A 26,098-nucleotide genomic window follows, 5' to 3' on the forward strand; every position below is an offset into this window, starting at 1 on the left:
AATATTAAAAATAAAATAAATAAATGAAACAGTAAGGGTGTGTGTGTTTGTGTGTGTTAAAAAAATAAAAACATATTAAAAATAAATAAATAAAACAGTAAGGGTGTGTTTGTGTGTGTTAAAAAAATAAAATAAATATTAAAAATAAAATAAATAAATGAAACAGTAAGGGTGTGTGTGTTTGTGTGTGTTAAAAAAATAAAAACATATTAAAAATAAATAAATAAAACAGTAAGGGTGTGTTTGTGTGTGTTAAAAAAATAAAATAAATATTAAAAATAAAATAAATAAATGAAACAGTAAGGGTGTGTGTGTTTGTGTGTGTTAAAAAAATAAAAACATATTAAAAATAAATAAATAAAACAGTAAGGGTGTGTTTGTGTGTGTTAAAAAAATAAAATAAATATTAAAAATAAAATAAATAAATGAAACAGTAAGGGTGTGTGTGTTTGTGTGTGTTAAAAAAATAAAAACATATTAAAAATAAATAAATAAAACAGTAAGGGTGTGTTTGTGTGTGTTAAAAAAATAAAATAAATATTAAAAATAAAATAAATAAATGAAACAGTAAGGGTGTGTGTGTTTGTGTGTGTTAAAAAAATAAAAACATATTAAAAATAAATAAATAAAACAGTAAGGGTGTGTTTGTGTGTGTTAAAAAAATAAAATAAATATTAAAAATAAAATAAATAAATGAAACAGTAAGGGTGTGTGTGTTTGTGTGTGTTAAAAAAATAAAAACATATTAAAAATAAATAAATAAAACAGTAAGGGTGTGTTTGTGTGTGTTAAAAAAATAAAATAAATATTAAAAATAAAATAAATAAATGAAACAGTAAGGGTGTGTGTGTTTGTGTGTGTTAAAAAAATAAAAACATATTAAAAATAAATAAATAAAACAGTAAGGGTGTGTTTGTGTGTGTTAAAAAAATAAAATAAATATTAAAAATAAAATAAATAAATAAAACAGTAAGGGTGTGTGTGTTTGTGTGTGTTAAAAAAATAAAAATAATATTAAAAATAAATAAATAAAACAGTAAGGGTGTGTTTGTGTGTGTTAAAAAAATAAAACAAACAAAATATTCACTTGAGGGGCACCCCTCAAAGTACTCACTTTTGTTGCCAGTGGTTTAGACATTAACAGCTGTGTGATGTGTTATTTTGAGGGGACAGCAAATTTACACTGTTATACAAGCTGTAAACTCACTACTTTATACTGTAGCAAAGAGTCATTTCTTCAGTGTCGTCACATGAAAAGATATAATCAGATATTTACAGACATGTGACGGCTGTCTATGAAGATTCTCAGTCATCCAGGTCATAGTTATCCAACGAAGGTTAAAGTCAAGGGCAACTGGACTTGGTTGAAGATACTGGAAGAGGTTTCGTCCCTCATCCAAAGGACTTCTTCAGTTCTGACTGACTGGCAGGGAAACTCAGCTGTTTAACGTCATTGGGGTCGTTTGCCAGGATCGTCGATACTGCTGGTTCGTTAGTGTTCCTGGCTGGAACACTGTGAGGGGTGTACTCACTTTTGTGAGATACTGTATATCGAGGAATATGGTACTAAAAACTGTTGAAGATAATGAAATAGTGATAGTTGAAATGTACACATTTAAAAATGAGTTGCACCCAACGAAAGTTTCATATTATATTAGGTGGAGGCCATTTCAGTGAGTTATTATACAGTGATGAGTAGGAACCTCCAAGAGAAAATATACAGAGATCATTGTATGCTGTATTGAGGGGTAGAATCAGAATCAGAAGGAGCTTTATTGCCAAGTAGTATTTTACACATACGAGGAATTTGCTTTGGTGATAAGGTGCTACACCTAGACAAACATACAGTTGACATAAATAAATTTAGAAATATATAATTATGGAATAAACAAATGCAAGTTATATAAGAATAATAAAAGAATAGAGAAAAATAATACAACTATTTGCAGGGCAGAAATTTACATGTGAAGGAAGTAAAAAGTAGAAAATCTCCCTCTGAGATAAGGTGTACAAGTAGAAAATGGCATAAAAAAAAGAATCATTAAATCAAGCCTTCGAGCCTTTTGTACTAGATTATTAATATTAACTAGGTCGATTTATTTATACCCTTTTATTTTTGAAGCTGAAACCTCACCGGAAATAGAGCAGACCGTTTTCCGGTCACCGCTCCAGTCCCGCCCCACCAGCCTGAGCCATCTTGTATTTAGCAAGAACAAAAACGGTGCAAAGAAACAAGTCCAACCTCGGGATGGGGCGCAGACATTAAGTCTAATTATAAGAGTATATTTCTAAAAAAAGCCAACGGGACAATATGCCTGGAAGCGGGGCACCGCGGAGAAACATCAGCCACACCCCGCAGAGGAGCTAATGTTAGCTGCCGAAACTAAGCTAGCCAATTAGCTAAAGCTAGTAGCAACATAAAGAGGAGAGAAACGGTTCTTCCTGCGCCAGCTAAACTAAATTAGTGTACTAAATTTCACTGTCGCCCTGAAATCTGGAGGGACTTCGGTGGAAAATGGGACAAAAGTCGTGCTGATTAACCCGCCGAGCCGAGAGGAGACCCGGGCTATGAGGATAGCGGCTCGCTAGCTTCGCTGCTAACTGTTGTTTTTCGTTCCACAGCGGCACCACAATAAGCCGCGGTAAGTACAATGCTACATTTAGCTAGCTGCTAAGCTAAGTTTGGCTAGTTTAGCCGTCCCAGTGGTTTTCAAAACTTCGGTCCGGGGGACGCCCTGTGGTCTCTGATTTGTTATCAGAGGCCTTTATTAGTACAATTAGACAGATTGTACATGTGCTACAGCTAACTCGGTTAATTCAGATTTATCTCATTAGCATTTATTCAAGCATCCGAATTTAACGCTATTTTTCCACATCAGCCGTTTAACATACAGAATTCAGTTAGACTTCACACACAAAAAACGACTTCCAGGAAGTTTTACAGCTATTATCAGTATCCTGATGTGTTTTTAAGTGCGTTTCCATCACCTACGCGAAAACAGATCAAGGTTAACATTAGCTAACACTGCTGTCATGTAACATAAAGAGTTAGCTTTGCCCTTATCAACACTGATTAGCATCTGCTAATTAAATGAGTAACCAACAGATAACAACAGAGCAACAGTAAGTTGTGTAACTTCGTGATCCAGGAGGATTGGATTTATTTAGCTTTTAACCACAACACACAATTGATTTAGCCTCGTTAGAGTCTGTTCAGTTGAGCTGCTGAAGGACATGATGATGCTGCTGCAGGCCGACCAAAACATTTTCCTTCCAGTGGAATTTCTGTTTATGATTATGTTTATAAGGGTGGAGTAGAGACCATTTATGTTGTTGAGCTGTCCAGACATAACTGACTTAATAGACCTGAGGCAGAGGTTGATGTTTACATCTTGAGTGTCTCCTCTTTGTGCTCTTAAATAACTTTAGAGAGATTTAGTTTAATATAAAGATGATGTGTTCCTTGGCATTGCATCACGGAATTATTCAGCTTTCTCTTTGTAAGCTCCTGCAGCCCGGAGTAGCTTGTTAGTTGGGGCTGGGCGACGTGGCCAAAAATGTTATCAGGATAAATGTCAAATCGTTATTTCTTTCAAGTTTTAAGCCTGATTTTTGCTCCTGAGTGAATGCCGAAGAAACCAGATGGTTAATTGTGGGTTTAAACTTTTCTTTATGGTTCGGAACAAACACTTGATGCCAAACAGTGGATCACTTCACAAATCTGAGGTAGAATAGGGCTGGGCAATAAAACGTTAATTATAGCAATATAACAAATGTTCAATAAGTTTTATTTAATTTATTGTAATAACGGACGAATCATCACTTAATTTTTCTATTATATTTATTTTGTTGTGGAAAAGGGACTGAAATGTTTTTGCCCAGCCTTAGTTGCAATTCGCAGTGTTATTATATTTGTGCTACAGTTTGGTGATATTTCACTGTAACTGAACAAACTTTTCTAAAAGTTTAGACCGCGCCCGGTGTGTCATTGCCTGTGATCAGACCACTTTCCTCTTCTTTTTTTTAAAAGGAGAGAAATCAACCCAAGTTAATGTTTGTTATTGGAGCTAAATATGCTTTCATTCCCAGTTTTGAATGTTTGTGTACACACACATTCACAACAAGGAGCTTCTATTATGCAGAAGTGTTTGCTAGTGTTAGCTCTGCCATGTGATCTTTGTCGGGCACCACTGACGCACCAAATTTCACGTCACTCGTGTTTAAATAGAAACGTCTGCGCCTCCGTTTCCATTTTCCCTTCTGTTTTCTGGTTTACTGTCTTTTGTGAGTTTGTTTTTTTCCCCCCTCCCATAGGAAGTTGAGGAAACTTGCTTCTCCCCTCTTGTGCTCTGCTCTTAAAAGCTTGTGAGAACAACCCGGTTCCCTGGAAAATGACAAAAATAGAAACCACAAGACAGCTTCTCATTTTAAAAAATGGTGACTGATTTGGTGGTTTCAGCTTATAGCAGAGGAGTCATTATATGGCAGACAAGAGAAGGGACAGACCTCGCTGCACTTTATTTTTTCAAAAACACATCAGTACACGTTTAGTTTTCAAAAAAATTAGTCATGAATACAACGTTTGGTTATTTATATGGACTCTTAATACAGTTAACATGACCCCGTTTGAACAGGGTTACCACAAGTCCTGGAAAACTGTTGACAAATTTCCCAGTCCTTGGAAAAACATGGAAAATACGGGGGGGATAGTAAAATATCCTGGAAAATCTTGTGGTGTCCTGGAAATTATGTAAGTTGCTTTATCCTCCCATGGTAAGTATTAGTCTCTGCTGGCTGCTAATGTGTTTTAAACGGCTGAATAATGTTACGTTGGTGTTTGGTTCACAGCAGGTTGGGATGAGCTTTGTTAGTAAAGAGGCTAACATGGTGTGATAAACTGATTCATACCACGTCTTGGTTTAATTACCTGTTGTGACGCGTTCCAGAGACCATCAGTTAACTTTTGATATTTGCACACTTTTGAAGTAGTCCCAGTTTTTGCCCGTATAACACTTGCATATTAATACACAATGTGTGGCGTTGTGACAGCGGATGTACATGTGAGCTCAGGACCACAGTAATGTTCGAAAGCTGAGGTTCAACAGACTGCTGGGATTTGAAAACATGGCGGCGTCCATGTAAGAGGACCTGCAGTGTATGTAGATATAAAGGTAATAAAAACATAACGGTTCATTATGTAAGGCTTTTATACACCACTGAAAACATAGTTATGCATCTTTATAAGGCAATTCTGTCAGTAGATCCTCCTAAATATTACATACTGGACCTTTTTAAGACATAATTTCTACGCATGTAAGAGATGATTTCATAGATCTGTTAAAGCCACAGACCGCATGTCTGACTTCAGCGGAGAGGAACCTGTTAGTTAATGATCCCTGTCTGTCAGACCAGTGAGATCATTGCTGCAAATGTCCTGGAAAAGGATCTTTTTATTGTGGTTATGTAAGTTGATTTTAAAAAGATAACAGGTGAAAGGGGGAATGATATGATGAATGTCCCTTGGCCAGATTAGAACCAGTAACATTACAGTTACATGGTTCAGGCTTTAGGCAATTAGGGTGCCCCATTTTTTTCCCTTTCTAATTTGGAAAAGCGTACGTTTCTGTCTTTCACATTGTTCAGGTTGGTTGGTTTTTCTGCTGGCTGTAGCTGCAGGCGTCTGCCTCCCTGCCTTTATACTGAACACTGTCAGGCCACTGAGTGCCACATAATAATATGTGATTAGAAATGGGTTCACTGCGTTTTGACGAAGTGTTCTGTCGGGGGGTTGGGGGGGTGGGAATCTGTCCTCTCGTCCAGCACACACTTACTAGTGGGGGTTTTACACAGCAGTGCTTTAAAAAGGAACAAGCCCTGCATTAAACAGGGACCCCGGGGCCGTGCAGTCACCGAATCACAGAGGCCCGGTGATGTTGCCGGCTCTCCTCGGGGCCTCCAGCTGACTTCAGGATGAGCAGCTACATTAACCCCCTTATAAAATGATGTTGCATTTGTCAACAGCCCGTGCTGAGATTACATTCAGGGGGCTGATTTCATTTGAAGCTTGGCTCGTCTCATCTTCGTGGATTTATTTATACGGATCTTTTGATTAGGGTTGGATGGTGAAGAACTGCAGCGCCGTCAGTTCAGCTTTCTGCTGCTCTCTGATCTTCACATGAGGCAACACGAGCGTCGTATGAGTAATTCTATTTATGTAAAGATTCATGTCTTTGCCCCGCGGTGTGCTGTTTTTATTTAAGGAAAACCCTTTCTTTATATTTCAGCAAGTCTTGAAACAAGCAGTTGATTATTTGATCAACAGATCATTAATCTGCAACAGCTCTTATTATTAATTATTCATTTTAGTAGACGCTGAAGACGTCTCCTTGGGCTGTGGGATATTATAACCTCTGCTCTATTTCCTGGCATTTTTTTTTTTTTTTTTTTGACATAAAATAATCTGATTAAATGACAATAACAAAACACTTACGGCTCGGCAATAAAACAATAATAATTATCACAATATAATTTTCCTTTAACAATATAAAAAATGTTCAATAAATGTTTGATTTAATTTGAAATCATGAACAAATTAGCTTTTAATTTATTGAGGGGAATGGGATTGGATTTTTATTTATTGTACTCGTGTTTTTTGTTGAAAAATGATTGATTTTGTTTTGTTTGAGACTGCGGTTGCTCTATCTTAATGTAAGTTTGTATTATTACAGTCTCATGACAACCTTAAACGTATTAAACATGCACTGTTCTTTCTTGTAGGCCAGGCCTGTGTTATAATGAAATTAGGTGATGCTTTAATTGCATGAATTATTATTATGAGCAATGGTGGAGAAGAAATATCAAATTATTATAATATGAGAAAGATAATTTCAGCGTCAAGTCATGGCATTAAATAATGTAACATCATCAGGTCGGCCTACCTACAGGCCACAAGAAAAAGTTTACCGGTGTGAGCTGTATCATAGAGTAAGCGCTCAATACAAAACCCACAGTTCAACCACCAATTTAACGTGCAAAGTTGATGCTTGTCTGCAGACTGCTTTACTCTCGCGCGTCGTGACCAGAGCATAATCGCAGCCTTTACGATTAGAAAATCTCGTTGTATCATACCGCGATAATATCGCAAATCAGCCCTACCGTTAAGTCGGTATTTGATCTTTCTAGAATTTGCATTTAGAGCTGAAACAGTCATTTTTGTGCTTGTGTTTAGTAAACTTTTACGATGCTTTATGCAGTACAAACATGTAAAGCTCTAGAATTGATTAGATCAACTATTAAATTAATCTGCAGCTATTTTGATAATCGGTGTCTTTTTTTCTTAGCAATGAAAGTACAAATAATCTGATTCCAGCTTCTTTAATGTGAATATTTTCTGGTTTCTTTCCTTCTCTGTGACAGTAAACTGAATATCTTTGGGTTGTGGACAAAACGAGACATTTGAGTCAACAGTTTTCACCAGTTTATAGACCAAACAACTAATGTTTTGACAGATCTGTTTATTATAATTAGCATAACTAGAAAACGCTGATTGTTGCCACGAGTCCTTATTTTGGAAGCTGTTGGTGTGTTTTTCATCATGAGTTTCAAGCCTAAACTGAACATTTACTGATTGAAGTCTATTCATGTTGTGAAGTGCACTTTGTGAAACCCAGCTGCCATTTTGTCTCCCCCCACATCAGGACACTCTCTCTCTCTCTGCTGTTCATCCTTTCCCTTTCTGTTTTGTTACTCGCTCTCTCCAGTTTCCCCAGTCGTACAGCCCGGCTCTAGTCTCTTTTAGACTGTTGAACGTCTTCATGTCACAACTTGTCAGCTGATTACTGTCCCAGATAGATCAGCGTTGGGAGATAGAGGCTGCTTTTCTGTCAGCACACAGATGCAGAGACCGTGATATCTCTCCAAACGTTCACGCCAAAAGCCAGCCACTCGTGACATTCCTGAAACACTACCGAGTGTTCGAGACATGCACCTTAGGTTGTGAATATCAGCGAATCTGATAAAGTCTCATGGGGGAATTTTGCAAATGGGTCACTTTGACGAGAATGCATTTTCCAGCATGTTTAACACATTAATTAGATAGTTTTTCTGCCCAACTGAAAACAGATGCTCCACATCCTTCTAAAAACAAAATGGTCACGCCGTCCACGATCCATGTTGTTTAAATCTAGAAACAGAAATAACAGGCCGATATTGTAGATGTGATATCTTCATACTATTCTTTTCATCTGAGCACTGCGGCTGCAACTAACGATTATTTTCAGAGTTGTTTTGTCCAGAAAATGTCAGAAAACAAATGTCTCGTTTTGTCCACAACCCAAAGATATTCAGTTAACTGTCACAGAGGAGGAAGGAAACCAGAAAATGTTCACATTTAAGAAGCTGGAGTCACAGAATTTTACTGTTACTTCTTAATAAATGACTCAAACTGATGAATCGATTATGAAAATAATTGGTGATTAATTTAATAGTCGACAACTAATCGACTAATTGTTGCAGCTCTACTGACCGGTCCAGTCAGCCAGTCCTCACATTGCTGCAGAATCTGGAGCCATGTTGTTTTGTGTTTTAGCTTAAACGATCAAAAAAAATCTAATCAGGATTTTGGCGGGTCCTTTAAAAAAAAAATAGTCTACAAATCGTTGCGTTGTGGTGTTATGTGTGGGCTAACGTGGCGTCTCTACGCATCATTTAAAAAAATCTACTAATTTTTTCACAATATGCTTGAGTTTAGTAAAGTCTTTCCCTCAACAAAATAAATATCTTAATAGAAAAGTGCTAATTTGTTTGTGATTCAAATGAATTAAATCAAACATTTATTAACGATATATTGAACATTTGTTATGATGTTGTTGAGAAATATTATATTGCAATAAGTATCATTATAGATTTATTGCTCAGCCCGACACACAGGATCTATTAATTGACCGTTCGCCATATCTGAATTTGCATAAACAAGACAGGTACTCAACTATATGCAAATGAGCCCGTCCAACGAAGTAGGATCACAGAACTAAAAATAAGGGCGATGGAGCTTTTGCAGTGGGCGCCCCCATCCTATGGAACAGCCTCCCCATGCAGATTAAAGCTGCACCCTACAAACCCTTAAATCGCTGCTTAAGACGCACCTTTTTGCAGCAGCTTTTAGCCTTCGTTAACCTGGTTTCTGATGTTTTAAAGCGTCCTACTCGCCGTCTTGATGCAGAAGCCGTCGTTCTGTTTTACAGCAGACACGCTGTACAGAGCTGCTGTTTTCTGTTAGCTTACGTTTTTCACTTTCTCTGTCTCTCCTTCATCCCTCGCTACTTTCACTCTATTTCTCCTTTTTTATCATCCGCGCCATCAAATCACGTCGGTCGCTTGTCTACAGCGTGAGCGCGTTGTGCGACAGTAATAAACATCCGTGCGAACCAGTGTGCTGTATATAGTTATATGGATTAAATGAAACATGAATCTTGAAGAGTCTTTCCAGCTCAAGATGTCATTCATTTCATGATTTTGGATTATTGAATGTGAAAATATTATTTACTTTGCAAGTCATTCTGGGAGTTTTCCTTCATGTCCTTTTGTACTTCTGTTTGATGTGAAATAGGTCTTAAATTCTCCAGAAGAAAATTGAATTTATCTAGTTGTGACTAAACGATGATTCATGTGAGAGAAGATCACAAAAACACGTTTCCAGTGAACCTTCTGCAGCCTGGATGACGTCGTTTTGACTTTAACCCTGAGTTTTCCCACACCTCGCTCACCTGCGGTACTAACCTGTGTATCTCACCTGTCTTCCAGGCCCTGGCCATGCCCTCGAATGCACGGGCGGGCAATCTGAAGGACCCGGATGTGGCGGATCTCTTCTGCAAAGATGATCCGGAGAAGCTGTTCGCCGACCTCCGTGAGATCGGCCACGGCAGCTTCGGCGCCGTTTACTTTGTGAGTAGGACGCGGTGTCTCTTTCAGCACAGCCTCTTCTGTTTGGGATCATCTGTGAGCGCCTGATGATCGGCCTGACGTTGTGTTCACGTGAGGGTCGGGGTTATTCTAGAAAAGTTCCTGTGACGTGTCAGAAGGGAAATCAAGTGCAGCAGGAGGTGGTCCAGTCCGGCTCACGTGGCTTCAACTGGCTCAAGCAAAAACATACAAGCAGCGTATTTTTAGAGTTCTAATAATGAATGTTTATCATCGGGCTGCTGCTCTCTGTCGCGCACACACACAGCGCAAATTAGCCTTATTAATATTTAAAATATTAAATTCTAATCCTATAATTAATTTAAAAACCGTCACCAAATAATAAAGTATCGATAAAGACTCGGATAGTTATATCACTTCTACAGGTGTCTGTTTAACGTTTTTATACTCAATAACTTGGAAAGAAAGTTGAAAACATTTATTTTCTTGCATGTGGCTCTGTAGTCACTATACATGAGGCGTTCAGTTGTAGAGGCCACAGAGCTGCACAATATATCGTTTTAGTATCGTCATCGCAATGTGCCTGTGCGCAGTTGTCACGTCGCAGGACGGTGCAATGTGAAGCAAGTCAAATTAACTGTTTAAAATATGTTTACTGCATTAAAGCTCAAGAAAGGATGGTTTGCACACTAAAAAGACATTTTCCTGCCTTTTCATTTCACTTTTAAATTTATTTCCTATGCATTTTCCCTACAAAATCACCTCCATAATTCTGGGAAGCTTAATTCATATCAAATAGAGGAATTGAAAATTCCTGTTAGGTTTTTTTTTATATCTCAGTATATATTGCAAAAAAGAGAAATATTGCAATGTCAGTTATTTCCAATATTGTGCAGCCCTAGCGTTCACAAAACAAAAGTTGTCATTAGTGCTTATTTTTGCTGTGTGGCAAAGACGTTAACCAGAGGAAAAACACTGTGGTCCAGCCAATCAGACGGCTCTTTTCTTCCTCTCTGGAACTTTTTTTGGCAGCGTCTGTCGCGGCGCGATGTGCTGATTACGACACAGCATCACCACGTCAGAGTAATGTGCAATGCTTGCTAGAAAATAGTGTTTTGCAATGAAGGCACCAGCAGAGTTTGTGACGAGCTGGACGTGGGACAAACGCTCCTTCCATCTGACACGGAAAGTCTGAATCTCCAGTCAGAAATTTCAACTTGATCGCCCCTTTAAAGCCGGATTAATGCCGAAACTTGCGGCGTAAGCTACAATTACACCACGTTATGTTGTCAGTAAATGTCAGTTTAGCCCCCCGCTCACTTTAAAGCGGGTAAAATGAAAAACGTTCGGCTCGACCGAATGGATCGAATTCTGATTCTCATTTCGCTCGGGTTGTGATGCTCCAAAATATTGATCCACCATGTTACAGCCGCTGTTAGATTGGCTGCTAGATTTATTGGTTTTATTCTCCTCGCCCATTCAGAAGTTCACTGCAAGGCGAGCTAAACTGGTTAAAGACGGTCGGAACACGATGATCTTCTACATATAAAGCAACGCTGTGTTGTTCCTGCCGCCCAGTGCTGAGATTATCTTGAAGAAAGAAGCAATAGTTTAGATCGTTATCTGATTTTTCAAGCGCTTCCCTTGGAAATGCTCAGTGAGCCCAGGAGGCCCGAGCCAGTAAACAGTGTTACTTTGTGTGGGTTTCTAAGAGACAGAAATTCGGTCTCATCTGCATTTTCTCATTAATAAGGAAGCTGTGAATCTGAAAAATCTCCGCACCTAATTAGACAAACAGTGGGAACATAACACGAGCGTGTACTAAGCTGTGCATCTCATCTTACCTGTTACCTTCAGGCTGTGTGGTAGACTCACACCTCCACAGCGTTCCCACACTGAATGTCTGAGCTTCAGAGGATCCTTAAAGGCCATTAGAAATGAGCTGCAAAAATAGGCGATGTGCATTAATTTGCATCAATTTTACAAGAGTGTCTGCTTTATTCAGTATATCTTCAGAGCTCAGACTATATGTACTCTGTGTGTTTCAAAGGGGACAACTGACTTTAACTGACCGCTGACTACATGAGTCAGGGTCTAAAAGCCTTTACATAATGTTTTTAAAGCTTGTACAACTCTGCTCTACCCGGTTATTCCTTATTTTAATGCTTCTTTCAGGAGTTATTCTCAGTAGAAACAGAAACGATGCATCATTTAGTTGTTTACAGTCTGGAGGAGGACTTGATGTTGTCAGTGTCATCACAGTGCAGCAGGACTTCTTCGTCTGGTGTCTGATAGCAGCGTCCTTACTTGGGATTTTTAGGATTAAGCCCCTTTTTTTTTGTGTGTGGAGGATTAAGCAGTTGGAATAGATTTGAGGAACATATGAGTATTTCATCCAAAAATAAATAATGCAGTTTGGTTGGGGAATGGATCATTGTGTACTAATGATGTTCTCTTGTGCACTGAAAATATCAGATCGATCTTCTAGCACCACCGAGTGGTCTTATCATGCGCTCTTTACTCAGGAAAGGATGGTTAAAGTGGTTTATCCACTGCAGTAATAACACCAAATTATTTTTATCTGCTGCTAAATCGGGATACATTCAATGACTAACTACACTTTAAAACGCTGTGACTAATGGATGGAGAAGGGTTCAGAGAGACCAGCGCAGCAGGTTGCCCTGGTCGAGTCCGAACACGTCATTCAAAAAGAAATGAAAGTCCCAAAGTAAAGGAAGCGTGCATCTACATGTGTCTAAGTAACCGGGTTACAGTCAGCTTTCTCCAGTAAGCTCATCTCTGAAAACCTAATGTGAGAATCTTGCCTCTGTAATCTGGGCGGAGGATTAGAGAAACCTGATTTCTCCTGGAGAATTTCTTGAACATGTGTACACGTTTTCTAATCTGCATTTTTCCCTGTGACAGCAGAGCAGCTTGCATGAAACGAGATCATTGCATGCAGAGATAGACATCCCCTTATTCTAAATAAATATATCTATAACCAAAACCCGCACAAAGCAGACTCCAGAACTAGAGGTCCACCGATTTTACATTTTGCCCTGCCCAAATCAGTTTTGTTTTTCTTTGTAAGAATGATAATTCACAGCATAGACAAACATGCATAACTTTTCTTTATTGGGAAAATTATTTCTTTATTAGGGTCCCCATTACCACCAGCATAAGCATTGACTGTTTAAAGGTGTGTGACTGTGACAATAGCCAGTTAACCGTCTGTAACGTTAAATGTGACCAGCAGAAAAGCAGATATTTGACGCTGATCGGCCCCGATTACGCTGAAAACCGACCAAATCCGATCCCCAGCCGGTTGATCTATGCATTCTTATCCAGAAGTCCAAATCCCTGATTCCCCGTTTAACCTGTTCTCTGTGTAACTTAAGGTGCTGACGATTGTGTTTTTGTCTCCCGACAGGCCCGAGACGTGCGCAACAATGAGGTGGTGGCCATTAAGAAAATGTCCTACAGCGGCAAGCAGACAAACGAGGTAACATACTAGAAAGAAACAACTGATTTCCTTTCGTCCCTCCCCACGCTTTGTCTTTGCTCGCTGTCTCTGTAAAAAAAAATCATTTAGGCAATTAAATGGTCATTATCTACTAATGAACGCTTTCAGTTCATTTAAAAAACGCTTTGTCTTTGATGTAAAGACACTGAAAAATAAGATGTGTGGTAATGAATTAAAAGATTTCTCCTGTAAAGACGGTCTGGTGTAAAGTACACATGGCTGTGAGTCGTTTTGTGTTCTTGTGCAGAAATGGCAGGACATCATTAAAGAGGTGAAGTTCCTGCAGAAACTTCGCCACCCCAACACTATCGAGTATCTGGGATGTTACCTGAAAGAGCACACGGCATGGGTACGTATCTGGTTTTCTTTTATGTATTGATTTATTTGAACGCAGTGGTGGAAAGTAACTGTACTTAAGTAACATTTTGATTAACTTGTGCTTTTCTGCTTTGTGATCCTTTTTAAATTGTCCATGACTGCTTTAGTGACTTTATGGATTCCGATTAGTATTATAAAATATAATCAGCAAATAAATGATGATGTATTGTTGTTGTTGTTAAGATGAGACCCGGGCTTTCCAGCAGTTTAAAGTAATTAAAAGTACTTCCACCTTTCACCAGCTGCAACTTTAAGGTGACTGATCAATAATTATAATCCAATAATATATATTATTCTGAAGTGGGCCATTCTGCTTTATGAGTACTTTAACCTTTGGTACTTTAAGTATACTAATAACTAAAATGATAAATCTTAAATGCAATGTCATTTTTGCCGCTGAGCGTCTCTCATATAAAAACAATAACAAAAGATGTAGTTTGACGTCGTGAAGTACTGTGGGATCATGGGAGTAACTGTTCATTGCAGTCAGTTTATTGTTCAGGAGGTTTTTACCAGGAGCTGAATTATACGCAGAGGTCTCGTCCTCTCTAAAACAAACAGAGCCAGTGATTAAAACCAGTAGAAACACTGAACAAAGCGGTTTCATGCTAAAAGTCGGTGTTTCTCCGATGCTGTTCGGTGGACACCGGGCGCTCTGTGCCGAGCTGTCGCTAACTTTTACCTTTGTTTCTCTGATAACTTCAGATCCAGATGTCCTTAAAATATATAGTCAAAACAAATATATTGTAAATATTTGTCTTAAAACTAGATAAACAGTCAATTTATGACAGCTTCTGGCAGACGATCATGTGCGCAACGGAGATCTAAAACTCCTGACAGGCGACAGATGAAATGCGCCGTTACCTTGATTTAAGATGACTGAAGTAAATATAACATTTTAATGCAGCCTCCACATGACATTATGTTTGTTATACAATATAAACTATATTATTTACTGCTATAATATAAGTGTGAATGTAAATAAGCGTCTGTTTCTCCTCAGCTGGTGATGGAGTACTGCCTCGGCTCGGCCTCAGACCTCCTTGAAGGTCAGTTCACCGCTGAACTCCTGCACTTCCCCGCTTCAACATTTTCATTATTAAGACCTGATTATTTGTGTGTGTGTGACTCTTCGTGTGCTTTGTTTCTTGCAGTTCACAAAAAGCCACTCCAGGAAATTGAAATAGCTGCTATTACCCATGGTGCACTGCAGGGATTAGCGTATCTGCACTCTCACAATATGATTCACAGGTAAAATTCTTTTGCGCTGTGTTGGCTTCTCAGGTGCTTTCTGCCAACCAAACTGGATTATTATTGTTGTTGTTTACAGTTTACTGCAACAAATCCTGGCGACACGTTTGTGTATTAGGTACAATATTATTATAATTAATTATTTTTGCAGAAATCAATCAAACATAAAGATACAAAGACAAAATAAAAATCTGTTTATCTGGTTAGTAAACACAGTAGAGCAGACTGGGACACTGAGTCTACACGCGGAGCTCGATACAAGTTGAGACAAGCTGCCCCAGAATGTGCTACATGTTTGTTAAAAACTGGTCGTTGCATCCCGAAAGTCTAAATATGGCTTGTTTATAACTTGCTCAGCTGGAGATGAGTTCTGTCTTGTCCTCAGAGGATTAAGGTGTAACTTATTTGTCTCTCAATGATTCTGTATCATGATGGCGCCGTCACCTGCCCGCACTTTGTTGTTTGCCAGGTTTCTATTATAAATTATTCCCAGGTTACTTTGAAAGCTTGGTTTCGACCACTACAAGCTACCAGCCTCTATGATGCGCTCTGATGTTGCTGACTTCATTATATGTTAATTTGACTTCAGTGTATTCATGTTTTAAAATGCCACAGGCAGCATCTTCGTGTGTGCCGCTCAACGTCTGCTTGTCTTCTGTAGGGACGTGAAGGCGGGAAACATCCTGCTGACGGAGCCCGGTCAGGTCAAACTGGGGGACTTTGGTTCTGCTTCGATCGTGGCTCCGGCCAACTCCTTCGTGGGGACTCCCTACTGGTGAGCGCTTAGTCAAAACCTCGCGACTTCTTCTGTCCTACAAATGCATATAATCACTAAGCGGGGGCAAATGTTGATATCATTCCCCGTAATTTCAACCAGTCAGAAGTCCTCTTATTGCGCCCTAATTCCTACTTTCTTAAAGGGGCTATATGTAAGTTTTTCAATGAAATTAATTATGAATAAATGAAATTGTCATTGCCTTATCGTCAATTGGCTCAAAACTCACTTAGAAATGAAGCGCACGCCTGCTTTCCACATTACTTCACCAACTAACGGCGCGCCCATGTTACCATCCTGTGTACCACCAGTATTATGTCAAACTGTTGCTTCAGCCTGCGAGAAAGGATGTAACGGTAAAAACCTATAGTGATGCAGCCGGCTAACGCTACAGTAGCTGAGACTCTTCAATCGTCTGTATCGTTGACGTCTGCTGTGTGTTCTTTGTCAGGATGGCTCCCGAGGTGATCCTGGCCATGGATGAGGGCCAGTATGACGGCAAGGTGGACGTCTGGTCGCTGGGCATCACCAGCATCGAGCTGGGTATGACCTGCAGTCTGACTCCTCTGAGTGTGTGCGTGTGTTTGAATACAGACGTGAATTAAATGAAAGTCTCGACTCTGTGCTCTTTCTGCAGCGGAGAGGAAGCCCCCACTGTTCAATATGAATGCTATGAGTGCCTTATATCACATCGCTCAGAATGAAAGCCCCATCCTTCAGTCCAATCACTGGTGAGAACATCTCCTTAGAAGCCACAAGCTTCTTTTTATCTCTTAATACAGACCATTTAAAGTTTATCGAATGTCTTGAGAGTCAGAGATTGATTTAATCATCCTGCTTTCTGTGTCGATTTGATGAAATCAGTCGATCACGTTTCTGTTCGGGGACTCCTACAGGCTCAGAGACTCCATCAGCAAACTCACCTGGGCGTCTGTGAAATGTGATAATCAGACATTTAAGTCGTGACCCAGAGAAAACAGTGTTTTTATATTGTAGTAACGTCAAAATGTATCTTAATGGAAAATATAAGTGCTGTTTGTTTCTTCTCCTTATGCTGGCGCCTCAGTAGAGGATCATTTTGGGTCCCGACCATCCCAGGGCTGTGACCGACGAGGCTGGTCTGGGAACTAGGGATGCAGCGATTACCGGATTTCACTATTAACTGCGCTTTAAAACGTCACGGTTAATTAATCGTAATCGGGGGGGATTACCTCTCAGGGGATAAGCGAGAGTTTGAACAGTGAAGCCGACGAAAAGCCTGCATGGATTAGATAAGAAGCTCTCGGGGGGGGGGGGGCCCAAAAAGCCTATACGGCCATCAGTGAGGCTGCGTCGGTGTTTGGCAGGTGAGCCTCGTAGGAGGGCTGATTAAACGGAGTCACGATCCGAGTCAGACAAGCAACCTGAGCCAAAAGACTTTCTGTTGGTGCAGCCATGCAGCTACCAGAATTGACCCTTCACTAAGCCACACCCCGAATACGCAGGTAGCCAATCACAGCGCAGTATAGGACACTTTGATGGCTGCACTCCATTGACTCTAATGTAAAAGGTGTTTTCTAGCTTTTTTTTTTTTGCTGTATTTTTCTAAGATCTGGTCAAACACTGTTCCCGATTTATTCTCTTTCCAAAACCTGAAACAAATCTAGAAAAATGTCGGCTGTGGATTGTTCCTAATGTAATGTTAGTTAGCTAACGGTAGCTAACTTAAAACCCCACTGTTCTGCTTTATAATGATTGTAATAGTGAGCAGACAGCCTGAATGCCTTCAGAGTCTCAATGCAACAGCAAAACTGTCTGCTTCTTTCTGAGATCCACAATATTTCTCCGGGGAGTGCAGTGATGGACTGTGATAAAAGTCTGACAGTTTTAAAGGGGGGCGTGGCTCAGCAAAGGGTCAATTACGATGTTTCTGTCGTCGCTCTACGTCATTAAATGTTGTTAAATCTGATCAATCATGCGTAGTACACCTTGGGGCCAGTAGGAAATAGTACATAGGACAAATACAGGCTTCACTGCTCTCCATTCAAACCTGCGGAGTGGCCAGTAAACTGTCTTGCACACACAAGTGCAACCAGCTGATGACACCAGTCTGCCTCCATGTTTGTTTGGGTCTGAAGTCACGTTTGAACACGTGAAGTCCTCTGAAACCGTTTAGTGCGAACCCCAAGCGCGTGGTGCTGCGTCAGGACTGAGCCGTCTGGTGTGTGCGTTCTTCAGATTATAATGTAAAAAAATATGTTAATCATTTTAAGATTTTAAAATCCTCCAGTGTGCGCGAGGCGTTAGACGACCCAAAGGACTTTAATTTCATCACATAAAATAACTTCATCCCGTATTTCTCTGCAGGTCTGATTCCTTCCGCAACTTTGTTGACTCTTGCCTACAGAAGATTCCCCAGGACCGGCCTACCTCGGACGTGCTGCTGAACGTGAGAACGTTTTCTTTTTTTTGTTTTATTCACCCTGCACCATCTCACCTGACACAAACCTCGTCTGCAGGGCCTCATCTGTCGTTTCCATCCTTCCTCCCCTGTAGCATCGGTTCTTGTGCCGCGAACGTCCGCTGACGGTGATCATGGACCTGATTGCGCGAACCAAGGATGCGGTGCGGGAGCTGGACAACCTCCAGTACCGCAAGATGAAGAAGATCCTCTTCCAGGAGACCCAGCAGAACGGCCCCGTGTCCGAGGGAGGGGATGATGAGGAGGTGAGGAAGGCGGAGAGGGGAAGATAAAGTGAATGTGTTGCTCGGCCTGGTTTAGTCTGCGGCGTACTGATGTGTGAAAAGACTAAATGAAAACGTACCGTAGCCTAATGAAGATCCATCTATCGTACTGAACCCAGCCTGTGTGCGTTTGTGTCAGGAGGCGGAGCAGTACCTGTTGCGGACCGGCACAGTGAACAGCATGGAGAGCTCCCAGTCGGTGCCCAGCATGTCCATCTCGGCCAGCTCTCAGAGCAGCTCCGTCAACAGTCTGGCCGACGCCTCTGACGACAGCAGCAGCGAGATGGCCATGATGCAGGAGGGCGAGCACACCGTCACCTCCAACAGCTCCATCATCCACCGACCCACGGTAAAGACCCCCCCCCCGCCTCCCAGGACGGAGCGCGTCCAGCTCCGGACCTTAAGTTTGGTTGACATTTGATATCAGTGAATTTTCACGGGTTGTCGACACCTGTGTTTAAACATAGACAGGTTTTGTTATAGCTTGTTTATAATAATTCACTAGTAGCCAAGGTATCTTATCAATACTACACCCTTTAATAATTTAGCCCCGGGGCCTGTTTAATACCCGGTTTCTAACCAGTGGCTCGGTATTTCCCCTGAAATATTTAGTTCACAAGACATAAAACAGGAATAAGACAACGTTCAACTTCCTGTCTCCTCTGTCTGCAGTGCTGCGTTCTTCTCTCCTCCTTGATGATGTTACACTCAACTTTCCTTCTGCTCGCTCTTTCACCTTTTTTCACATTTTTATTACTCCTTCAAAAAGTATTGTACTTGTCCCATTAAATGCCGGACGAGAACCACATACAACATTATTTACCAAACCGGGTCCGACTGGATGAATTTAGGGCGAGGAGGAAACACATGTGACAACGTCCGGTTTTCAAAATAAGGCGTCTGTACAGGATGGAAATAAGATTAATTGCATAATATTCACAGAAAGTATAAAACATGTTACATGCGTCCATTAAAAGTTTAAAAAAACAACAATAAAATGTTTGGGAAATTACTTATTCTATTTTCTATTCTTTGCTTTAGGGTTTCTGGGTTAGATTTTTCATTGCTGTTTCATCACCGTTTATAGCTCTACAATGGGTTTATGATTAAGTTTTTTTAATTAATTTTACAATTGCTTAACTTCATTACAGATCAAAACAGTCAAATTTCAGTAGTTAAGCTTCGACTACTCGCTGGTAATTACTATCGATGCTTCGAAGCTCAAAAAGTGATTTTCAGCCCTGGTACAGCATCGTTTCTGTTCCAGCATGTCGAACGCCTCTCTGCTTTAGCTTTGTTCAGCCGACTTGAACTGCCCCTAACCTGCTGTCACACAAACGCGTCATCATAAGATGTTGTTCTGGTAACGCAGCGTTACTTATTAACTGTAATATTATTACTGTTTTGGAAATAGAAATCCCTTACACTACTAGTTACTAGGGAAACCACGGCGACCCTCAGCTTGTTATTGTCGTGTGTTGCTATTCCAGCCGCTGCCGGTCGCTACGTTGCTTCAGCGTTGCTATTGGTTGTGCGAATGGAAACGGATAAAAAGCCCTTGGAGTTCTGTAGTTCTCAGGGCGACCCCCCAAACAGTTGGGTCCAAAAACGCCTCATGGTTTTATTCCTCTGTGTGTGATTTTAAAAGTGTCTGACCCTTCTCCCCTCCCCCTCAGGGTCAGGATAACATCTATGATGACCCTTACCAGCCAGAGATGGACCAACCCCAGGCCCCCTCAGCTGGACGCCGTCGAGCCTACTACCGCAACCGTGACCACTTCGCCACCATCCGAACTGCCTCGTTGGTAAGTTTTCTCAGCGAGGCCTCTTCCTCTGTGATGACAGCAGGTGTAGTAACTTTCACACGGCCGGCTGAAACGCGCTCTCGCTCTCAAACACCGGCGTTCACCCGTTTCTTCCCCCCCCCCCCCTCCTCCAGGTGACCCGTCAGATCCAGGAACACGAGCAGGGCTCGGCGCTGCGAGAGCAGATGTCCGGGTACAAGCGTATGAGGCGGCAGCACCAGAAGCAGCTGATGGGGCTGGAGAACAAGCTGAAGGCGGAGATGGACGAGCACCAGCTGAAACTGGACAAAGAGCTGGAAAACCAGAGGAACAGCTTCTCCACCGAAGCCGACAAGCTGGTGAAGAAGCACCAGGCCATCCTGGAGAAAGAGGTGAGGGGGGACGGACGAAGACTTTAGAGGTTTATGTATCGGTAGACTCGGTATGTCCGCACCATGTTTACCTTTTTAATAATCGGTGTAAACATGGTTCATATTCATCTGATTCTCAAGCTGTTTCTGTGCTTCTGGATCAGCACTAATGTTTTATTTGCGTCCTCCTGCAGACGAAAGCAGCTCTGACGGAGGAGAAGAAGTTCCAGCAGCACATCCTGGGCCAGCAGAAGAAAGAACTGACCAGTTTACTGGAGTCGCAGAAGCGCCAGTACCGGCAGCGCAAGGATCAGCTGAAAGAGGTGAGAGCGAACACAAATGCCGATGGTGGAAACCGGGGCACTTGGGTAAGTAGTGGCCCCACGTGTTCGCTGGATCAGCGCGGCTCGGTCGCTCATCTTCACCAGAAACATCAAATATTATTTAGAGATGTTTTTGTGTTTCAAATAGGGCTGGGCGATATGTGGTGTTCGATATCGATAATTATCACGATAAAAGTCAAATCGTTATTTCTCTCAAGTTTAAAGGCTGATTTTTGCTCCTGAGTGAAAACTGAAGAAACCAGATGGTTAATTATGTGGTTAAACTTTTCTGTTTGGTCAGAACGTGACAAACACTCGATGCCAAACAGTGAATCACTTCACAGATCCGAGGTAGAACATTCAAAACTATTAAGATTACCGTCTTTTTCAACAAATACGATTAGTTAATCTCTTCCTCAACAAAATATTTTAGTTTAAGTGCCAATTTGTTCATGATTCAAATGAATTAAACCAAATATAATTGGCGATATATTGCTATAATTATCATTATTGTTTTATTGGCCAGCCCTGGTTTCAAAGCGGTTTGGAATCATGATTGCAGCTCATTTATATTTTTTAATATTAAATATCAACATAAATTAATTCTAGAGCCAAAACAATTTTTACACTGATCTTCCAAAAAAGTATTTCAATACAAGGGGTGTGACGAAACACTTTATTTGTCTCACAGGTGAGAAATTTCAAACATTACAGCAGAGAGCATGGAATAAAGTGATAAGTGACATTAAACAGAATACCAACAATATCAAAAAATAAATATTTTAACACTGTTTTTAAGAAATCTTGAATGAGGAAATATGACTGGGGAAACGTCTGAAACTCACAAGCAGGTGTGTTTTTAAGTAAGAAAGTGTGGGGAAAAGGGAACTGAAGGAAAAGCAGATTCAAGTAGTGAGAAAACACTAGAATATGGTCGAGAATAAAGTAGTAATTGTGAAATAACCTACTAGAAATAGAAATACACCCCGCTCGTGTCACATCCCTACTTTCTACAATAAGAACATGGCTGCGTACTCGAACACATGTTAACATTCTCTCCTCTCCGCTCCACCCAGGAGCTGAATGAGAACCAGTTGACTCCGAAGCGGGAGAAGCAGGAGTGGCTGATCCGTCAGAAAGAGTGTCTGCAGCAGATGCAGGCGGAGGAGGAGGCCAGCCTGCTCAGGAGGCAGAGGCAGTACTACGAGCTGCAGTGCCGCCAGTACAAGAGGAAGATGCTGCTGGCTCGCCACAACCTGGAGCAGGACCTGCTCAGAGAGGTACGCAGGGCCGCGTTCACTGCAGCGGTGGAGACGAAATGTTTGAGACATTACAAGAACAGATTTCTGCACGAGCGGTTAAGTTGTCGCTCGTTTGTAAGGTTTATAACCGCTGTTCCGCGCATTAGTCAACTATAGCGGAGCACACGATCGCGTGTTTAAACCGACTTCATGAATACTTTCCTTTAGTACCGGTACTTTGGGGGGGCGGGGCTTGCCTTGCAGAGAAATTCAGGAAGTTTTTACACTGAGCTGAAGTCGGTCTCAAGCGGAGCAGCTGATAACAGCGGGTAATAAAGCTCGTTAAACTTCCCGTTCCTCTGGACGCTCAGGCGACACAGACGTGACGCTGCAGATTTTGTCGGCCGGAAATGTTTTAATAACCTTCCAAATTGTCACGATTTTTATTTTTGTGTTTCTTTCTCTGTGCTGGAGTTACTTTAAGAACGTGATGGCTTTAACCAGTTTGTAGGAAACGCGGCATATGAATTTTCATTAGGGCCGAACAAGATGTTGTATTGAGTCCAATTCGAAATCACGCTCTGTAATTACAGCTTGAAGAATTAAAAAGCTGTAGCGGGTGAAAAGTGTACTGTTTCCTAGTTGACGGACATTTACTACATTATTTTATCTGATTCTGTTCATCTAGAAACAAGAGCAGGCGTTGGACCATCACATCTCGTTTGTTAGACCACAAAAAGAATCTAAATAATAAAATGTTTGTCAGAAAAATCACAACTTGACATTTTCCTCAAATCGTCCGGAGACACTTTTTAACTAAAGCAGAACTCCAGCGTTTTAATTTAACCCACATACGTGACGTGACCGGCATTTTCTTTTCCTCCTTCCTTTCTCTCTTCTCCTTCCTCCTGGTTTTCCGCTGACATGTGTCCCGTCCTCCGCCAGGACCTGAACAAGAAGCAGACCCAGAAGGACCTGGAGTGTGCCATGCTGCTGCGGCACCACGAGTCCACCCAGGAGCTGGAGTTCAGGCAGCTGGGCTCCGTGCAGCGAACCCGGGCCGAACTGATCCGGACGCAACATCAGACCGAACTGACCAACCAGATGGAGTACAACAAGCGGCGTGAGCAGGAACTGCGACAGAAACACGCCATGGAGGTCCGGCAGCAGCCCAAGAGCCTCAAGGTATGAAGGAGCTTCTGTAGTGCGAGCGGCAAAATGATTTTTAATCTGTTGTAGCGTTGGTGGTATCTGATTATTAATTAACCTCCTTTCAGTCCAAAGAGCTGCAGATCAAGCGTCAGTTCCAGGAGACCTGTAAGATCCAGACCCGTCAGTACAAAGCCCTGAGGAACCACCTGCTGGAGACCACCCCCAAATCCGACCACAAGGCCGTCCTCAAACGCATCAAAGAAGAGCAAACACGTAAGCTGGCCATCCTGGCCGAGCAGTACGACCACTCCATCAACGACATGCTGTCCACACAGGCTGTGAGTAAGGCAAGGAAACCCCCGCGCACCTGCTACACCTGAACTCTGCACCTACACCTCAACACATGCACCGTCATCGGCACCGCCGCCTCGCCGTGCTCGCCGTGACGCACACATTTAGAAAAGCAACGGACAAAAGGACGGAAAGTATTTTGAAAAATGTAATTTATGGAGACGACGTAAGTCTGTCAACAGAAGGTTTCTACTGACAGTAATTACCAAAAAAACTATTTTGATTTCTCCCAGAAAAACAAGATTTGTAATGGAAACTTGATTTTATTTGATGCTTAGAGCTGAAATGATTAATCTGTCAACTGAAAATTAAATGAATGACAGCAGTTATTAGAAATTATCAAGTAAAAAGCCTCACATGTTTTCTTGTTCCAACGTATTACCTGTAAGAATTTACTGCTTTTTTTTCCCTTAATTTTACAAAATTGTTAGCCGAACAGAACAAGACACCAGGGCTGCAACTAACGATTATATCTTCTCAGTTAATCGATTAGTTGTTTTTGTCTATAAAATGAGGCGACGTCCTCTAAATGTGTCTCGTTATGTCCACAATCCAAAGATATTCCGTTTCTGTCACAGAGGAGCAAAGAAGCCGGAAAATATTCACATTTCAGGAGCTGGAATCAGAGAGTTTTGACTCGAGACTCAAACTGATTAATCGATAGCAAAATAGTTGGTGATTTAATTTAATAGACGACAACTTATCTATTAATCGAGTGGAAAATAAAAAAAAGAAAGGAGCAAATAAGCAAAGGTGAGAGACCTGCCTGTTTGTTTTTATTTTCTATTTTATTATTTTGCAAAAATGTATATTTCCCTGTTGCTTTTCTGTTTCATGTAAAGCACTTTAAATTACCTTGTTGTTAAAATGTGCTATACAGATAAACGATTCTCCAGATCCACGGTTAGGTTCATATTATACATCTTGGGTTATTAAAAGTAGTCCAAGGCATTGAGTGATCTCTCGATCATGACTGGACCTAAGTAGTCTCGTGACACATGCACTTAGAAGACAATAAATTAGGTCTATGGTGTAATATTTACAACAGGCCCTTACTTTTAAATACAGTGTTTCCCCTGGGATGGAGTGTTTTTATGCGCGTGGTTTGTAGTATGACTGAATATAAAACCCCAACACAACATGTCTCGGCAGCATTGCTCTTGTGGTGCACATTAGAAGTGTTTTCCCCGTTTTTATGTGAGCTTTAGATGAATGTTTTGGTGGTAGTCTTGGTCAGAGGGGGTTTGGGGCTCCTCCCCCAAGAAACTTTTAAGTTTTCCAATGACAAATATGGAATTTCACACCACATTGGGCCGTTATTTTCACCGTATCTCTGAAGAAATAGTTGGAAAAGCTAGAGCAGATAATAAATAACCAACGTCTGCTGGAGGAACTACAACCTTTTAGATTAGTGGAAAGTTATTTGGTTGGTTCTGATGCTCCACAGTGATTTTTACATTTATGGCACAGCATGTTTTGGGCGTCACCCTCTAAAACCCTGTTAAAATGACCTCAGAGTCATTTTAGATACGACTGCTCATGTTTGCCTTTTGTGTCTTCATTTTACAGCTTCTGACATTTATCTGCAGACATTAATATAAAAAAACTTTTAAAAAAAGGGCAACATGAGAAACCTCCTCCCTTCTGAGGTGCGTTTTAATTGCACTTAAAAATCTAAAAAAGTAAAAGGTGGAGAAAGAAGTAAAATGACATGAGGAAACAATGAAATACAAACACATTGACTGTAACTTACATGAGACCGTTAGTTTGCATTTCCACCCACACGCCAGCAGCAGTGCTGAATGAGTGAAGAATCTCTCTGCACATAATAAACGAACTGTTTTTAATAACGGCTGTCGCGTCAGGGCTCTGAGCAGATTGTGCCCCTCTGATAACTGACGCTCGTCCCTGTTTGGTCCCTCAGCTGCGGCTGGATGAGACCCAGGAGGCGGAGTACCAGGTGCTGAGGATGCAGCTGCAGCAGGAGCTGGAGCTGCTGAACGCCTACCAGAGCAAGATCAAGATCCACACCGACAATCAGCACGAACGAGAGGTGAAGGACCTGGAGCAGAGGGTGTCCATCCGCCGGGCGCTGCTGGAGCAAAGGGTACGAACACGCCGCGTCTTTAACCCGGACACAACGCTGCCCGTCAGCCGCTTAGTGCCGGCAGGTGTAGGTTAATGTCCACTCTGAAGTTTCATTATTGCAGCAGGCGACGGGGCCCCGGAATCATTTATGTCTTAGAAACAAAGTGGGTTAAGGTCCCCCGGAGGTCAGACAGTATTTTGGAAAAAGCCGTTTGTGCA

The 26,098-nt window shown here is 41.2% G+C and overlaps 1 protein-coding gene across 3 annotated transcripts in view; it reads left to right on the forward strand.

Moving 5' to 3' along the window:
- The first annotated feature begins 2,172 nt into the window (after positions 1–2,172).
- Positions 2,173–26,098, forward strand: part of taok2a (TAO kinase 2a) — a 30,807-nt gene continuing 6,881 nt past the window's right edge. For 2 of the 3 annotated variants that reach the window (XR_006822791.1, XM_046037526.1), the window contains exons 1-19: positions 2,173–2,642; positions 9,802–9,942; positions 13,349–13,420; positions 13,689–13,790; positions 14,823–14,868; positions 14,974–15,070; positions 15,732–15,845; positions 16,297–16,388; positions 16,483–16,576; positions 18,192–18,273; positions 18,381–18,551; positions 18,709–18,918; positions 20,246–20,374; positions 20,509–20,745; positions 20,919–21,047; positions 22,124–22,327; positions 23,234–23,473; positions 23,566–23,787; positions 25,716–25,898. Coding sequence is in view for 2 of the 3 variants with exons in the window: in XM_046037526.1 (XP_045893482.1) it covers positions 9,811–9,942; positions 13,349–13,420; positions 13,689–13,790; positions 14,823–14,868; positions 14,974–15,070; positions 15,732–15,845; positions 16,297–16,388; positions 16,483–16,576; positions 18,192–18,273; positions 18,381–18,551; positions 18,709–18,918; positions 20,246–20,374; positions 20,509–20,745; positions 20,919–21,047; positions 22,124–22,327; positions 23,234–23,473; positions 23,566–23,787; positions 25,716–25,898 (2,556 nt within the window). In the remaining variant the exon portion in view is untranslated. The remainder of the gene's footprint in view (positions 2,643–9,801; positions 9,943–13,348; positions 13,421–13,688; positions 13,791–14,822; positions 14,869–14,973; positions 15,071–15,731; positions 15,846–16,296; positions 16,389–16,482; positions 16,577–18,191; positions 18,274–18,380; positions 18,552–18,708; positions 18,919–20,245; positions 20,375–20,508; positions 20,746–20,918; positions 21,048–22,123; positions 22,328–23,233; positions 23,474–23,565; positions 23,788–25,715; positions 25,899–26,098) is intronic. The other variant, XM_046037539.1, reaches the window with a different exon arrangement.

Source organism: Micropterus dolomieu, linkage group LG02, assembly GCF_021292245.1.
Source record: "Micropterus dolomieu isolate WLL.071019.BEF.003 ecotype Adirondacks linkage group LG02, ASM2129224v1, whole genome shotgun sequence".
In the NCBI taxonomy this organism is placed as follows: Eukaryota; Metazoa; Chordata; class Actinopteri; order Centrarchiformes; family Centrarchidae; genus Micropterus; species Micropterus dolomieu.